Source organism: Cyclospora cayetanensis, unplaced genomic scaffold, assembly GCF_002999335.1.
Source record: "Cyclospora cayetanensis isolate NF1_C8 unplaced genomic scaffold, CcayRef3 CcayRef3_contig_205, whole genome shotgun sequence".
Classification (NCBI taxonomy): domain Eukaryota; phylum Apicomplexa; class Conoidasida; order Eucoccidiorida; family Eimeriidae; genus Cyclospora; species Cyclospora cayetanensis.
The window spans coordinates 45977-62790 of NW_020312154.1; the positions used below are offsets into that span (position 1 = coordinate 45977).

General features: G+C 52.5%; 4 protein-coding genes across 4 annotated transcripts; 2 read left to right on the forward strand and 2 right to left on the reverse strand.

The window, feature by feature from the left end:
• The first annotated feature begins 581 nt into the window (after window positions 1-581).
• On the forward strand, window positions 582-6937 carry LOC34620431. The gene is made up of 15 exons (XM_026337840.1): window positions 582-763; window positions 826-873; window positions 926-971; window positions 1067-1191; window positions 1266-1326; window positions 1392-1481; window positions 1559-1661; window positions 3038-3303; window positions 3532-3698; window positions 3845-4451; window positions 5227-5346; window positions 5447-5515; window positions 5700-5813; window positions 5986-6072; window positions 6551-6937. The coding sequence occupies exons 1-15, from the start codon at window positions 582-584 to the stop codon at window positions 6935-6937; spliced, it is 2472 nt and encodes an 823-aa protein (XP_026193625.1).
• Window positions 6938-7124: 187 nt separating this feature from the next.
• Window positions 7125-8866, reverse strand: LOC34620430. Its single transcript, XM_026337841.1, has 3 exons — window positions 8715-8866; window positions 7683-7734; window positions 7125-7214 (listed from the first exon to the last, which is right to left on the reverse strand). The coding sequence occupies exons 1-3, from the start codon at window positions 8864-8866 to the stop codon at window positions 7125-7127; spliced, it is 294 nt and encodes a 97-aa protein (XP_026193626.1).
• Window positions 8867-10344: 1478 nt separating this feature from the next.
• On the reverse strand, window positions 10345-13606 carry LOC34620429 (peptidyl-prolyl cis-trans isomerase-like 4). The gene is made up of 6 exons (XM_022733681.2): window positions 12869-13606; window positions 12044-12323; window positions 11662-11782; window positions 11231-11374; window positions 10774-10904; window positions 10345-10481 (listed from the first exon to the last, which is right to left on the reverse strand). Exons 1-6 carry the CDS (start codon window positions 13604-13606, stop codon window positions 10345-10347), a joined length of 1551 nt encoding a protein of 516 aa, XP_022590422.2.
• A 631-nt stretch (window positions 13607-14237) lies between these two features.
• On the forward strand, window positions 14238-15407 carry LOC34620428. Its single transcript, XM_026337843.1, has 3 exons — window positions 14238-14493; window positions 14687-14797; window positions 14872-15407. The coding sequence occupies exons 1-3, from the start codon at window positions 14238-14240 to the stop codon at window positions 15405-15407; spliced, it is 903 nt and encodes a 300-aa protein (XP_026193628.1).
• Window positions 15408-16814: the final 1407 nt, after the last annotated feature.

Here is a 16814-nt window from a genome sequence, read left to right on the forward strand (position 1 = left end):
TGCGCAGGGCGATAACACATGTTTGAATTCATAGTAGACGAAGCGTTTTGCAATGGACACCTCTGTCAGAGCACAAACCAACTGCCAAACTTGACATCTTTGCAAAACGTGTAATTGAACTACCGAGTTTAGCTTATAAAGGCTCTGTGATTCGTACTCTTGCCTCACCTACTTACAGCTCAGCTATATGTGTAAGACGCAGGCTATTTATATTATCTTTTCAAACAATTCTTAGAACCCTAAATCCCTACCCCGTGCACTTCTATAACTGCTTGCTTGTGGAATAGATAGCAAGATGGGTGGTTCTGCAGGCCATTCAAGTTAGCATTCAACGGGTTTCCTTATTCCCTCACGTATGATAACATATCTAAATGACGGGTAAATACTAGCTCGCGTTTGACTAGAACGGCAATATAGCTATCTCCGTAGCAGTTTCCGGTGTACGGGGGTCCCCAGTGTGGGGGCTGGCCATTCACTGCAAATTAATTTTTCTACTGGGCAAACGAAAATGCGGATAAAGTATCTGTTATGGTTTTTTTCGCTGCAAGGTTTTGTTTTTGCTCATGGGAAGAACCTGTTCGATGGCAAACCCTTTGCGGCATACGGATTTGGTGACTTTGCAACTCAAGCCACAAAGGAATTGCGAACTCATCCAGTTCATGTTTTCAGACATTACAAAAGTGGACGTGCTGGTGGTGGACACTGTCTCAACGACTGTTGTGCCCAGAAGTCGAAACCCTCATGGGCAGCTAATCTACATAAAGTTGGTTGGCATGGTCTTAATCATTTTCGAATGCGATATTCTGAAGCGTGGTTGATCTTCAGGCGTGGAGGAGGTTCTATACTGAATGTTGGAACAAATCCTATGACTACGTCAGTGTCCCTTCGTAGTGAGAGTTTCGAAACAGTCATGAAGCCTCTGCAGAATCATCAACGACGCAAAAAACGTCCCCGTGCACATTTCGTACTCGGTAGGTGATTCACTTTTCCATGCGCCCCGAAAGATCCCCGATCGTGTATTGTGGTTTCTGCTCCGAACATCTTGGAATTAAATGTCATGGTTTAGGTAGAGCGGACGGACGAAGCCCGCATTCATGTTGAAGACAACACGGGCACGTTGGTGGAGAGTCCTACAAAACCAGTTGTCAGACAACCCCTACGGCCAGCTGACCCACTCCAGCAACAGCGAATGTATGACAGCATTTCCCTTCGTCGGCTCCCGTTTGCTGCGATTAACGCATGACGTGTTGCCCTCGCTCGCTCAGGCAAAAAAAGATTATGGAGCATACAGGATTCAGACCTGAAAATGCGGACTTTATGTTTGAGGTGGCATTTCTATCCCGTCACTGTGCTGCTTACACTTTCGGTGTATCGCCTTATTTTTTTGACAGAACGGGAAAGGCGTGGGAGTCGAATTGATGGGCAGCTCTAATCCTGACGGATTACTGGTAGAGGTCCACCATGCTGTGGGCCTCACGAATGTAAGACACGCAGTAACTGTGTAACTCGAGCTGAATACGCACATCGGCATTTGCGACCAAAACTTTATACTGCTCAGGTCGGCGATGCGCCAGTAACGTTCCTCGCCAATCTTGCACAAGATGGAGTGGTCTTCTACAAGTTGGCGGATGGGTATAATGGCTCACAGCGGCTAATAGTCAGTTGTTTTGTTTCAATGAAGCCTGTTGTGTTTCTCAATCTACCTTTTTGAACTTGAAATACACTCTTTCTTCCTGTATGCCCAGGTATACAATGCAGGTGAGAACAGACAGTTCATACACGCAACTTGATCTCTATGCGCATGTTTTTCAAATTGGCATTTCCAACCTTTCCCCCCAGGAAGCTTGCAGGAAGAAGAGCCTGTAGTCTCATTTAAGCAGAAAAATTCCACGCCGGGGGAACACGAAGCCCCGGCCTCACCGCTGGCGAACTCTCTCGATGCAGGCGCCGCCCATCCTACTGCTGAGGCACCTGCACAAACGGCAGTGGCCACTGGGGAGGGCAGTGCACCTAATTTGACGCATTCTGCCTCAAAGTCGCACGAAGAGCCTGAAATGCAGCGGATGCCTCAGTTCCAGAGCGTGTTTCCCCATGGTCTGGACGGCTTAGGCCAAAGCACCTCGGAAGAACATCTACGCGAAATTCTGGGAACAGTCATTGCAGCAGCGCGGCTGCCACCCTCAAGGGCCAAAATGTTCAAGTAAAGACCGTTTTGGGGTGTATGGGCATCTCGAATTCAGGTTCGAGACGATCGACGCACACAGCCCACCGCGCCTGAGTCACTCCTGTTCCTGCCAAATGCGTACCGTTTTTAAGACAGTCACTTTTAACAGCAAATTGCAGCTTATTTGCGGAGTATTTACGCTAAATTAGCTGTATGTCCAGCACCAGATGCTGGCGCGCGTCGGCAAACGCAGGCGCCGGGGCGGCGGGAGGCGGGGGCCCTCGAGCGTGAGATGATGGAGGTCTTCTCCGAAGACTCACGATCTGCGAAAGACTCGGTCGGAAGACCGGCCTGCAGACATTTTCTTGCGAAAATTGGTGCTTTTTAGGCGCATGGGCCATGAGCGAAAATGTTTTAGTACGGGATGATGGGTAAAAGAAGCCTGTGCAATGCGGTTTCCTGTGCGGCCCCCCCCCGGGGTGAGCGCTAGAGGCCCCCTGGCTCTTCCCGTGGTATTCTACACTGAGCGACGCGCTGTTAGCCTTCCCGCTCCTGTTGTTTCGGCAGAGCCAATACACAGGCGGGCTGGCAGCAGGGCGTCTTCAGCTGTTCCCTGCTTGTTGACACGTAGCTGTGGGCAAGAGCGACAGCGAATGCCCCTTGATGCCACTAGGAACGAAGGTTTAATAGCCGCGCCCGCCAGCGCCTGCGCGGTATACAGGCTTGAAGCCTCGGCATCATCTCTCGCCACATCTAGCGATGTTTTTGCCAGCCGAGCAACGCAGCGCTGCTGGATGCGCGCGGCACTTCACGCACGGCTACCTGAGAGGTCGGGCAGTGGGGTTGCGTCTGTCGCTGCACTGCTGCCTCAAGATGCAGTCAGAGGAGAGCAGCAGGCGCTGTTTTCTCTCCTGCAGGAGATCGAGCAGTGCAGCGCCGACAGCAGCACGAAGCTCTCTCTGAAGGTGTTTCAGCTGCAGCAGCTCGCCGCTATCCGCGGCACCAGCCATTTGCTCTTGCAGCAGCATTCAGGATTTCTGCAGCTGATCAAAGATTTGACTGCGGCGGCAGCAGCGACAACGCCAGCCGCGTCAGAAGCGGCCAACGGAGAGCTCTCGCCGCAACAGCTGCATGCGCTTGCGCGCGCCAGCTGCAAACTGGGGCTTCCAGGAACTCACCCTCTGTGGAAATGCACTCTTAAACAAATGCTGAGGCACACAAAGGTAGTCCTATAACGCTAATCGTACAAAGGTCGACCCCCGCTGTTGTGGCTTCCGCGTAAAATGGCCGCTCTAGAGAAACCGAACCAACCGACTCCTTGCTGCTGTTGCCGCTGCTCCTCATGCGCTATTTGTGCTGCACTGCAGAGAGGGGGCCTCTCTGTATCGGAAGCGTGCAGCAGCTTGCGGTGCTTTGCCGCGGCTGCCGCAGCAGTAGACCGCATGCACCTAGCAGCGCTCATGCAGCACGTCTTGCGAGATGCAGGACAGGTTAATGAATTTGACGCAGCCTGCGTCTTATACGCGATTCGCAAGTAAAAAGGACCTAGTAGAGTTTACGGTGCAGCTGTGGCTCGTTGATGGTGGCTGGGGTGCTACTGCTACCGCAGTCTCTGTTGCATTTCGGTGATCGTGCGGCAGGAAGGGGGGCATGCAGGGGGAATGTGGGCCTGTGCCGCAGATTGCATCTAGATCCGCGTGTCGATGCTGAGGAGCACCTGGAGATTATTGGCAAGCCTCCTCCAAATAGCCCTCCAGCCAGCGGTTCAGCTAGCCAGACAGGCGACGCCACTCCCCGTCACAAGGGAAAAGCGCACAGGAGCCGCGGCGGCAGCAGCGGCAGCACCGAAAGCAGCAGCAGCAGCGTCCTCAACAGGTTGAGCTTGAAGCTGGTTAAGGTTTGCGCGTGGGCTGTTGAGCAGCGGGCAGCTACAGCAAGTCCAAAATCTTTGGTCTGCTGTTTGTACGAATTCGGCCTGCTAAAGCTGCTGCCGTGGCGTTTGTTGCTCGTGCTGCAGAAGCGTCTCCGGCAGAAGCAGCAGCTGCGACAGCTCGACGGGCAGGGCCTTTCCCTGCTAACGCTGTCTCTTTTCCACCTCCAGATGTGCGACAGCAAGCTGCTTGCGCGCATTGGAACGGTCGTGCAGGAGCACCTCGGTCCGCCTCCGCCTGCACTCCTCTCGAGAAAAAAGCTCCAAAAGCTCCAGAGCCTCCCCAACGCGAGTTTGTGCCTCCTGCTGCACGCCATTGCCAAACAGGAGTTCAGAGAAAAAGGCCTTATTCTCGCGGCGTGCACCCGCATCGAGCGGTATAGTTATCCCTGAACGCTGAGCTCTAGGCTGGCGGCAGTGACGTGCTGCGACTTCCTGCCAGTGTCTCCAGACAGCGCCGATTGTACTGCCTTTGAGGGCTGCGAGCCTTGCGCACAGAGCGGTAGCTGGACGGTGGCTTCATTAGGGGAAAGGGAAGGTAGAGGGAGGGAAGGGGAAAGAGGTTGGCGTTTTAGCGCGAAAAGAAAGCTTTAAGAGTAGAGGCCTTCTCGCTTCGCTGCACCTCGAGATTGCGCGTGTTTTGCTTCACTCGTTTCTTGGGGATCCCTGCTCTTGGCTGCTTCTGAGGGAGAGAGGCAAGGGTAGCTGGAGTTTGTGGCATGCACCATGAAGCACCCACGCCACACCTGCAGCAAACACTGCATAGAAGAGCCCTTCCTTCGCGGCTGCCCTTTGTGCGCTTCAGAGCCGGCAGCACCATGACAACTCGGCAGCTTGCTATGTGCGCCCATTCATTGGGCAACCTCGGGGTCAAACATGAAGCGAGTTGGAGGGCCCTTAACTTTCTTCTCGCCGTAAGGCTGTTCGTCGTTTCGGGGTGGGAAAGTGGAAAAGGGGGTTGGATTGGTGGAGCGGAGGTTGAATGGGCAGCCATCAGCGTGCTGGTGCGGTGAATCTGTTGTAGAGGAAAGAGCTCCTCACACATCCGGAGCCAACGGGGTGACATCCACAAGGGTACACGCCTTGCCAGTGCCTTTTGCGCTGGGCGCTGTCTGCCTCGCTGCTTTTGCAGGAAAGGCGCGGCGAACTTCCCCCGTGTGAAATCTCCTTGGCAGCCCTTGGTGCTGCCAAGGCTGCAGCCGCTGGACCTGAGACTCTTGCCGCCCTCCTAAGTCAAGCCTTGCACCTCCGGGTACAGTGTGAGGGGGGCTAGACGCGTAGCGCTCAGTGCTCTCAAGGTGATGGTGTACGGGCATTTCTTTGGGTTTGGCATTTGGGCTGTCTGCGTGCAGCGCGGCTTCACCGGCCAGCAGCTCGTCAACCTCTTGGATGGGGTCGCCCTGTCTGGACATGTGAAGGAGGTACTGCCTATCTGTGCATGCAGTTAGGGTTCAAGACACACGCCAGTCAGCTGTATTGGGGGGGAAGAGGGAGGGGGGGTTGGCAGGCCTGCACACGCGAGGGCGCGGTAGCCTTCCATTCACATGGCGTGATCATCACGCCACAGAGGGCTCTCTGGACATTGATGGATGCTTTCTGTTACAGAATGCAGAGACGTGTCTGAAGCTCCTCGAGGTGTACGTACAGCTGGGAGAAGTACCTAGCATCGCCTGCAGGGCCAGCCAATTGGGCCGCATAGCCTTCACGCTGCTTTTGGAGGTGCAGCCGCATGCACCACGCCAAACCTTTAACCGCACCAAATTCTAACACAGCTGCCAGAGTGGTCATAGGCCCCCCCCTCTTTCTGCCTTAAGGAGGCCCCCTTGGTCGCGGTGACCACGGCGTAGGGCTTATAATTAGGTTTTGAGAGTTTTCTTCTACGGTGTCTCAGATTCCGGAGGTCCTCTCAGCCTCTCCCCGTTCGTTGCAGCTCTTCATTGAGGACAACCAGCGGCATTTTCAAGAGGTAGAACCCCAGGTAAACTGCCAAAGCCTCTAAGCGCATCCCTGAAAAGCTTCAAGCCCCGAACCAGGCTACGGTTTTTTCCTGCACAAGACAACTGGAAGTTAGGGAATCGTGCAGCGTGTCTGACGTTCCTTTTTTAACCGTGCACTTTCACCAATTTTCTACGGCCTAGCTTCTACGGCTTGGACGTTAGCGTTTGGCGTGTCTGTGCTCAGGAGTACCACAAGTGTCTCGCCTTGGCAGTGCATCGCTTATTGGGAGTCGATGCTGAAGGCCCGCATCGCGTGGGACCGTACACAGTTGACGTTCATCTCAAGTCCGAGTAAGCTTTCATATTCGGGAGGCGGGAGTTACTGCCAGTTATGATTGGTTCGGAGCGGGATGCTAGCAGGCAGCAGACAGCGGTGAACACTAGGCGCAAAGCCATGTACCAAGGGGGGGGTGCAGCTGCAACGCTCACCGCGAACGCCTACTACAAGTGTCTCAGAAGGCATGGGTTATGCTGCCACTAACGCATATGGGAGGAGTCCTGCTGACGTGGCCATTCCTTGAGTGCGCTCTGTTCAGGGAAATACGCGAAACGCTTGCCCAGCTGCTACCGAATCAGCAGCTCAACAGCAGCACCTGGCCGGATACGTGCGTAGACTTGCTCTCTGAGGGGTGTTACTGTCCGCTTTCGGGGGCGCTGCTGGGAGCTTCGCTCTTGAAAACACGACAGCTGCACCAAATGGGCATATTGTATTGCAGCATCAGGCGGCGAGACTGGATAGGGGCGGATGTTGCGCACCGGCAGCAACTGCTGCTTCGCGCACTGCAGCAAACGCTGGAAGTCAGCGGCTGGACATACAACGAGAGCCATGCATCTGAGGGTCATTGAAAAGCAGCCTTTGCTGCCCCACACGCTGCTGGGTGTCGCTGCCGGCTCTACCTGGTGGCTATATCAGCAACTGCAGACAATGTTGGTGCTCCAGTTCTGGCATTGTGTGTAGGATGTCTCTGCATGATGAGTGTATGTTTTGATTGGGGCCTCATGTTGCATGTCCAGCATCGCTTACGCGTTCTTGCTAAGAATTCGCGCCGTAGGGTTGAACTATCGGCAGTTCCTTAAAGTCGTTGGGCTCCCTCAGGTGCAGCGTTCCAGAATTGTCGAATATCTGAAAAAAGAGTGCATGCAAACGCGAGCGAAGGGGGGTCAGTGGCCTTGGCGCATGCAGGCTATCAACTGAAGGAGAAGGAAGCAAAGCAAGGCGGCAAGGCACACGCGCAGGAAACTCGACAAACAGAAGCTGTCTGGCATGTGCACCAGCACCGTGCCGACAAAGAGCCGCATAGACTTCCATGCGTGAATCGGCCTTCACGAAGTTGCACATGCACAGATATGCAATCATTGTATGCAGATACGGATAGATATGTGCCTACTCGCACACAGAGTAGTGAAGATGCTCATCAAGCACGTGCTATCATACACACACACATTTCGGACAAATGTACATATATATATATATATGCGTAACACTGTACATGCACATACAAAAATATTGATGCGGCACACAGTAGCGTAGGCTGTAATGCTTGCCCTCGAGCTCTCTCTGGTCCTGGCATTGTGCACTGGCGGTGCTCACCTTAATCTGCGCTCCCGCGGATCGCACGGGATCGTATTCCACATCAACTCGCCTGCGCATACATGTCATTCACATAGACGTTTCCTTTCACTCTTCCCCTTAGACTGAGCTAATCCCTTTTAGGCCATTGGCTTGTACGCCTTTCTGCTAGTTTGCTATATGCTTGCCCTCAAGGGGACAGCTCTTCCGCACGTTGCTGCAACTGGACAGTACAGCCCACACAGCTTACCCGGAGGCATTGTTAACCAAAACATTCTTTTTCGCGTTCCCCCCAAAGTTGCGGATGGACGCATTGGCTGCATTCACTATGACCCATTGGCCGTAGGGGTTCTGGGAGATCGGAAGTGTGACTTCGCTGCCCTCCTCGTTCACCGGCACGATATCTGCAATGCATCAAATGAGATAGGCTACAAATAAAGGCGTCTGTAGCACATATAACGGCGCATTCATGTTTGCTTTGTATGGACATGTTCGTTAATCGAAGCAAGCGTGAAGTGTTCATGAAGAAGCCTTTGAATGCTGATACGAGTGCGCGTGTAGGGTGGCTGATGCAAGGGGAGGGTTATGTACATGCACGGGAGATAATGGCTGATGTCAGTGGACTAACAAGAGCTGCTGTAGGCCGAGGTCAGTGCTTCGCTATCGGGAACCATAGGAGGATGTAGATGGAATTTGAGGGTTTGTGTGACTGCCGAATTGAATGTAGGTGGGCAACGTGCGGGAGAAATTACTTTGGCCACAGGAGGAGCTGCACAGTCTCAGCTGCGCACTCCACGCTGTCGAAAAAAGTACAGCAGCAGACGAACACATCCAACAGCTCACCTGGAGTGCCTTCCGAATACAAGATCTGTCGGGCCTACAACAACCAAGCATAGGAAATAACTCAATCTCAGAATTCAGAGGAGAACGGATGATATAGAAAATCTATATACACCAACAGGCGCGGTATATGCAATCCCCAGAAAGAGACAGTGAACATCGTTTAAGCACGTAGATGTGCTTTGCAAAGCGACAGCCGCAGTCTCAGGTCACTGAAGGGAGCTTGCTATTGGGCTTACCTGGGGAGGAGTCAGGTCGAACGTGTTAAGCATAGGAGTCTGGCTGATGAATCCAATATCGAAAGCAGCGGCGATTTTGCAAATTTCGATGAATGAAAACAAAAATGGAAAAAACCGAATCTTCATTGTGGCATTGTTTTTCCAGCTGAGGCTAAAAGTTTGCTGTTTCCCGACAGGATTCCGTGATGCAAAACCCACAGTATACTGAGAAGTCAATCGCGTGGCGCGAAGCCAGGGGAAGGCGTAAGGTAAATGATATGACGTTTATGGCCTTACATGTCGTTATTCCACAAGAGGCAGATATATGCGGACCATCGTATGAATTCAAGTCTTTTTGTTGCTCAGCTTCGCCTTCTGTCTCGCACAATCTTCGGTGCGATTATGCTCCATGTACAGCACACACTATGGAAGAGGAATTTTTCTCCGCAGTTCATGCATGCAGCAGTACGTTTGTGGTGGTATTCTTTACATTGCGTAACGTCTATGCGCATATGATCGCATGAATCATCTACTTGTTCCAACAAAGTTTGCTACCTCATCTATATTCAATAGGGGCGAAGTTGAATCTGTATCATGCGCTGTTCTGATGGTGACTTTCTATGCTCTTCTAAATGCTCCCACAACAATCATAAGCGACTCTCGAACTTTTATAGCGAATCTTGTTTTTTCCTTCTGCCTGAAGATCTAGGCCTGTTGCAAAAGTGGCTGTGCAGCCAATGGTGATAAGTAGGAGCGCATACAGCAATGCTGTCCTGTATGCTGATCATCACTTGAGAGGAACTCAAAGTGACCACCCAACTTGAATGTCTATGCACCTAAGTGAGCAGCTCCATTTTCTTGAAGTACGTAACAGCTTCATCTTTAGGCCGGGGACAACAGTGTTCCGTAGCTAGAAGCAGTGAGGGAAAACGTTATGAAGGAATATTGCTTTCTAATTGTCCATCAGAGCAGGGGTTCCGTGTAAGCCATTTTCCCTGGATGCCTCTCACTAGCGGCATGGTGAGCTTTTGGCTACGAATTGCGTTTCCGATAAAAGAAATGCCCGAACCACCTCTCGTCCACGAGACACTATTTCCCATTTCCGCTCATCCGTCATCTAGCTTGAATTCTGCTTTCGGACGGTAAAGCGGAGACAAAATACCGCTCTCGAGCCCACTTATACTACCACATGCAGGGAGTGGACATGGCACAAACAGGCTTAAGGGAAAACACGGATGAAAACAATGCACGACTCTAGACAAGCAAACTAGAAAGCATAAAACAAAGCTCGGAGCAAGCGGACGGAGATACTGTACAAAGGAATTCGCATGGACTGATCTCAGGAACGGAGCATGATACACGGGTACTGTGAGAAGCACCAGTACCGAGACACACCGCACGTCGTCATCAGCAAAAAACGATGCAGAGAGCCGTGCAGCAAAAACAATCGATTGGAATAGACCTAGAAACACGCGAACATATGGCCTAAATCATTTGTACGTGTTCAAATGTGTTGTTATTTCTCCTTCGAAGAAAACCTTTTGGGGATGCCAAGCTACCGCAGACCAATGCGAGCAAGCCGTACGCCTTCAGCCTTCATTTGCAAAACCCCTACGCTAAAAAAATTAAAATGAATATTCGCAAACAAAAGCAGCCATACAAACATTAGGTAAACAGCTGTTTGTTCCCTGTGCTTCTGTCGAAAAGTGGCTGCCCTCGGCCCAGGTTGCAAGGCCTTGCTCTTCCTCGCGCATCTCTTTTTCTGGAGAGGAAGACGCAAATGGGGAGGGGGAGAAAAAGAAACACACAGAAAGGCAACGCCAATAAATAATTTAAACTAAAGTTAGACTACCTCCGGCCGGCACTTCTGCTGCGGCTCCTACCCCAGTTGCCCCTACGGTGGTACTTGTGTGCGGCAGTGTCTCCAGGCCGTTCCTGTTTGCCCTTGGTTATCCGTTCTCTAAAATGACTATCGCGCTGCTGCCCTCCTCGTAAATCAGAGTTGTGCCTTCTGCTGGGGGCATCAGACTGCTGCTGTTGCTGCTGCTGTCGACTTCTATTTTGGAAATGACTAGATGCACCAGATGCTGCGGGGGGTTTTCCTGCAGCGTTCGGTGCTTTGAGCTGTTGAAGTTTAAAAGACTTCCATTCCCTAGCAACAGACTGACTGAAGTCCACATGAATGCTGAGTGCGCAAACACAGCATTCGGAGACGGTGATGCATATCGAGCTTTTAAAAAGAGAATAGAGCACGTAGGCGATTCCCAGAAATTGCAGCTCAGTGCAAGGGCATTGAAAGCTTGAATCATGGATTTCCGTAGGTGCCAGTAATTTCCAAAATGCATACTAACAGCGCAGCCGTCTGGATGCTTTCGAATGCGAAAGCGCATAAACAAAGAAACAAAGGTCACCCAAGCGAAATACAATATTTACAATATAATGACATAGGACTACAGAGTAGATGCTAAATGTGATGAATTGGTGTTCCCCGTGTAGATAGATTTGACCGACCGTCTGTCGTCGACAAGAACGTTTTGCATCCTGAAGTATGCAGCTTCGCACTCTTCCTTCTTTTTGAAGCCGACAAAAGCATATTGCAGAGACTGACCCGTGCGGGAATCACGGATGATGTCGCAAGACACTACATCCCCGAACCTGAAAAGGCCTCAACATGGACAGACAGCAGCTGAGGCTGCGGCTGAAGCAGCAGCCGCTTCTGCTGATAATGTGATAACTGCGTATGGCACGTGGGATACGGCGCTAATATCTCCCTGGTGGTCTACTGCTCACCCGTCCCACACACTGCTCATTTCTGCATCAGGAGTGACGGAAGCATGCACATAGATGCACAGGGCGTGCATACATGCACACATGCATACCCACACACATGTACATACCAACACATTGATCGGATGCGTAAGTTATTCATTTGCATGACTAACCGTGAAAACAAGAGCCTGAGATCGCTGTCCTGCGTAACCGGATTCAGTTTTGCAACGAAGAGGACCGTATCCGGCGGGGCCATATCTGCATCCGGGATATCCCCCAATATTTCGAGGGTCACTGCACGCAAGAAAACGGACAAACAGAACCCCAGATTGGAGAGTAACTGCTTTTCGCAGTTGCAGCAGTATGCCTCTTATGTGCATACAGCCGGAACGGTGGCTCCAATGCCATCCAAACAGCGCTCGAGGGCCGTTTTCTAACAGAAATCGCCCTTCACGAACCAATCCCCGCGGCTCTGTCTGAGACTGTCACAGTATTTTTGCGACGCTTTTCACGTCCTTCGATTCCCAAGTCTGCATAGATCTGCCCCTCGCTTACCCTTCCTGGCTTCTGCTTCCTTGTGATCCACCTTTTCTATGGCCATGATTTCGTCTGTCTCCTCGTCGCTCAAGGCTTCAGCAGCCAGGGGCTCCGGCGAAGCAGGTGGAGTAAAACCCAGCCGTTCTGCATCTACCTCTGCTACATCATCTGCTTCTTCCTCCTCTCTGCATTCCCCATCAGCAGGATTTTCCTTTTCTTTGCTAGCGAGAGGAAGCGCCCTTTGAGGCTTGCAGAAGAAAGGGTCGTCCAGGATGTACGCCCTAAGTATCCGCACTGGCTGGTACAAAAAACCGCACGAGCACTCAGCAATAAAATCTTCATTTACGCACAGCGGCAAGCGCGTCCAGGTCACATTATTACATACCCAGAGTCCTCATGCAAACCCTTCGTATTATTCTGCCTAAGGATGAGGTGAGCTCGCACCAAGACGCGGCACGCCGACCGAAGTATTGAAACTATTCATGCAAGTTGACACATAGATGACATACATAAGTGCAATCGAGACAGTACATCGGCACATGTGCGCGCACCCTTCTGTAGCCTAAAGAACCCATCTCTCACCATGCTACAATATCCAAGTTTGAATGGCATATATAGACACACATCTATACAATCATACATGTATATACAGTAATACATGTTTATATATATATATATTAATGCGTGCTCTGCATCTCTGGTACGTTTGTACAGCTGTACAGGGGCTAAATTAGTAGTGTATGCGCATGTCAAAAGGGTGTGGATGGGGAAAGAAGCTGCGGTCGCTTTCGAAGTGACCCCTGGAAGGCAGTGTGTATGTGTGTGGGTAAGTGAGTGCCTGACCGTAAGCGGGATATGAGAGCTGTCGACAAAGGCGTCGTTGAGCCTGTCAAGGGTGTCTTCCCCCTCAACAACCTCCCCAAAAAGCGAGTGTTTACCGTCCAGCTGCGTCAGATTTGGCCTCAGGGTTATGTAGAAACAACTGGTGCCGCCTGGGGCCTTGCCAGCAGCATGCGGGAGCATTCCGAGCATTCCTCTTCTCGTGTGTTTGAGCTTTGGATTGGCGTCCAGCGGGCAGAAGCGACAAGAAGGAACTCCTATGGCTTTGTCGCTTACCTGACTTTTACTCAGCGTGCAGCCCACTCCTTCCAGAGATGCCTCAGGGAAGGACTGGTACGCGAGCATGTCGAACTCGACATCCGCGTATACTGATGCTGGGAGGAGAGAGAGCCTCCCTTGCTGTTCCTGACGCTGCAGCTCAAGCTCCCGCGCGCGCTTCTTGAGATTTATTTGGCGGGATTTCACGAGATGGCGAATTCCCCAGATGCTGCAGCCGACGTCATCTGTCTGCTTTTCATTGGCGGAATTTCCATTAAGGGTAAGGCCTAGGCCCCAGGCGCGCGAGGCAGTTGCAGGGTTGCCTGCTCTGGCGATGAAATTCTTCTCTATGGAATGGAAAATGCAATTGTGGTAATATTTGGAACGAACAAGCGCCAGAAAATTGTAGCAGGGAAGAGGGCACCGATCCACAAACAAATCAATGGTCAAGTCGCCAACGGAGGTCTGCAAAAGCACCGCCATTCCCCCTTTAAGGGTCGCACACGCAGTGCGAGACGAAGAATACAAGTACGCCCAAAGAGGGATGCTAGCGTGACGAGGGGAGGAAATCCAAGTAATTTATGAGTAACAGGGGAATCAACTGCCAAAGCGTGGAGGCTCACTATTTAAAAACGTATTATTATGAATTAAAAGTACATTGATTCCCGCGTTTTCCTGTGTTTTCTCGCGAGGTGCTCATGAGCTCATTGCATGTCCGTGGCCAAGCGGAAGGTTGCCTTTCGGTGAGTTAGATGTTTGAGCAAGAAAACACGTAAAAGTCTTGTGCATTTTCCATTTCGTCCTATTGTACTTGCGCCTTTATTCATGAAGGCGGCTGCCCATCGGCTCCGTTTTTGCATGCTGGGAAGCCCTGGCGGGGCCTCCCCGAGGGAGGGGGGCCCCCTCCCTCCTTCGAAGTCATGGGGAAGACAAGTTGTGTACCCGCCTCATGACGACAGTTTCCCTCCTCTTTGGGAGTGCTTTTGGCTTCTCTAGGGGGTCGGTCGGTGACCGATGTCGAGCTGTGCATGCCCGTGGTTTGCGGGTGCTGCACATCTCCCGTAACTGTACGGTTGTTTCTGCTGTCTTTTAATCTTCGCGGCTGTACAGAACGATGGAAAGGGCTCATCCGGCTGAATTTCCTTCACCTTCCTCTTTCGACCCATTGTCCTCCCCCTCGCGTTTCTGTGAGCCCCCCGCTGTGCCTACTTTGGCATCGCTTTCCTCAGATGCCTCTCATGGAAATGTGCCCGCAGCTGATGAGGAGGCTTCAGATGCGGAAGAGGACCTGCCCTGTTGCCGTCTTTCGCTTCCCGTACATCTGGCGCTTGACAGAAGCAAAGTTATCGCGGACTTCAATCGACCCCACGGTACACAGTGGCATGGGAGATTGATTTGCAGAGCGCAGGCTAGCAGCTCTCGGTTGCGGATTGGGCTACTCTGTAGCAAGCTGCGGCTTTCCGCAGCCAAAAGGAAGGTCCACCAGTATCGCAGACTTTGCCTGTGCATTCCCAATCGGCGAGCGACGCCCTTACACCATGCGGTGCGATGTGTTTTTTCCAGAGGGCTTCAGCCTCTACGCGGCGTTCTCAGAGTCGGCCTTCGCCTTGGCTGCTGAAGGCAGCCTAAATCAACAGCAAATTGCAGACCTCCATAAACTCTTCCAAACTGTAAGCCGCCCCCCCCCCTTCTGCCCCCTTCCCTATCGCCCAGCACGCCCCTCCTCCCTTAATCCAACGCCTGCCAAGCTTTCCCCCCCTTTCCCACCCCCCCGCTATTCAGCTCCCCTCGTTCCGCTACCACTCCAGTGCGTAGGCGTGAAGGTCAGTGGGCTGTGCTCCGCTCTCTGCTAGCAGGGGGACGCACTGCCAAGGCCCCATGTAGCCTAGAGGCTTTACAGGGTGGCATGCTTCCCCTTAGTGACGAGGTACATTCCTTTCTTCCCCCCTGTCTCCAGCGCAATGGGGAGCGCTTGCGTGCGTCAGCATCCTTCTCTATGTGTCCACGGTACTCTGCTCCGGGGGTGCCTCTGCGTGTACAGACACTCGAGAGCGAGCTATTAAACTGCGTGCGCGCGGTGTTCGCATGTAGCAGCGACAAGAGCCAAGGAAAGCGAAAGAGACAACGAGGGGCCCCTGGGACGTGGTGCTTGAAAGGCAGTCTCGTGTCGTACAGGAGGGAGGGCAGAAGGATGCAAATGATTGTGAAGAGGGCCTCTTTGCAGACTCAGGGGTTGGTCCTTCCGGCTGAGCAGCTTGTCTTGTCAGCACTGGATTCCAGCTGAAGGCTTGTAAGCTCTTTCGCCAAAGCACCTGTTGTGGGGGTGCGCCTTTTGCAAGGCTTTTCTCAGTATTGCGGCTCAGGCCGCAGGGCAGTAAACGCCCGTTAGATTTTTTGTCGAGACGGCCTGGTGAATCTTTCGAGGTGTACTGCGCTGAGTGAGACGCCGCGCCAAGAATAAACAGCAGGAAAGGCAGGAGCATTGCACGAGACCCCTCAGGCGCCAATAGCACATACAAACACATACATACAAACACATACATACAAACACATACATACAAACACATACATACAAACACATACATACAAACACATACATACAAAGAAATACAAACAAACACACACAGAGAAAGAGAGGAAGAGCTACAACAGAAAGACGCACATGTCTACGTACACGCCTCCCACGCATTTTAGAAGAGGCATCTGCTAGAATCTAGCAATGTGCAGCGAGCTCTTAGCTTGGCCTTCGGCACGCCCTTGTCTGCTATTTTCCTCGCCTTTGCCCGCTGTTGGTCGCTGCCGTGTGAGCGAGCGACAGAGGGAGAGCGACGACGCGCCCATGTGCGAGGGGAGAGGCCTTTCACTCACGCAGCGCAGCACACGATCAACAGAGGCAATTCGTGCAACTGCACCACAGGCTCCTTATAAGAGAGCGCTTGAACCAAAAAGGCGCAAGCAGACTTAGACTCGATGAGCCCTCCTAACACGAGACACCCTCAGGCCGTCAAAAGCACTGCCTTGTAAGGCCCCTTTCTAGGAGTGCGGCTGCAAGGAGACATGGCGCAGAGCATCCAAGTCAGCGAAGGGGTCTTCAGCGGCGGAAGCAGCACCAGGCGTTGCGCGGAAGACTGCATATCCTGGCTCGCCAAAGCCCCCTATTGCGAGCGCGGCGAAAGGATCGACTGCCGCGGAGGGGACTCCGCATGCGGCGGGGGGGGCCCCCACGGGGGCGAAATTCGCAGGGCCCCAGGGGGCCCCTGTAGGCACTGCGGGGGTGGGTGCATGCGAGGGCTGTACAGACGCATTAGCAGAGGTGGGAAGGCCTCCAGTCTGCAGCAGACACACGCGCCTCCGCACGGAGCAGCAGGAGCTGTTCCTCAAAGTGCCGCCGCTGTGGAAGGCACATGCCCAGCGTACACACGCACTCGGCTTCGCCGCTTGGTGTGTGTGTGTGTGTGTGTGTGTGTGTGTGTGTGTGTGTGTGTGTGTGTGTGTGTGTGTGTGTGTGTGTGTGTGTGTGTGTGTGTGTGTGGGTGTGTGTGTGGGTGTGTGTGTGTGTGTGTGTGTGTGGGGGTGTGTGTGTGTGTGTGTGTGTGTTGGTGTGTGTGTGTGTGTGTGTGTGTGTGTGTGTGTTGTTGTGTGTGTGTGTGTGTTTTGTTGTGTGCACTGTGTGTTATTGGATGTTGATATT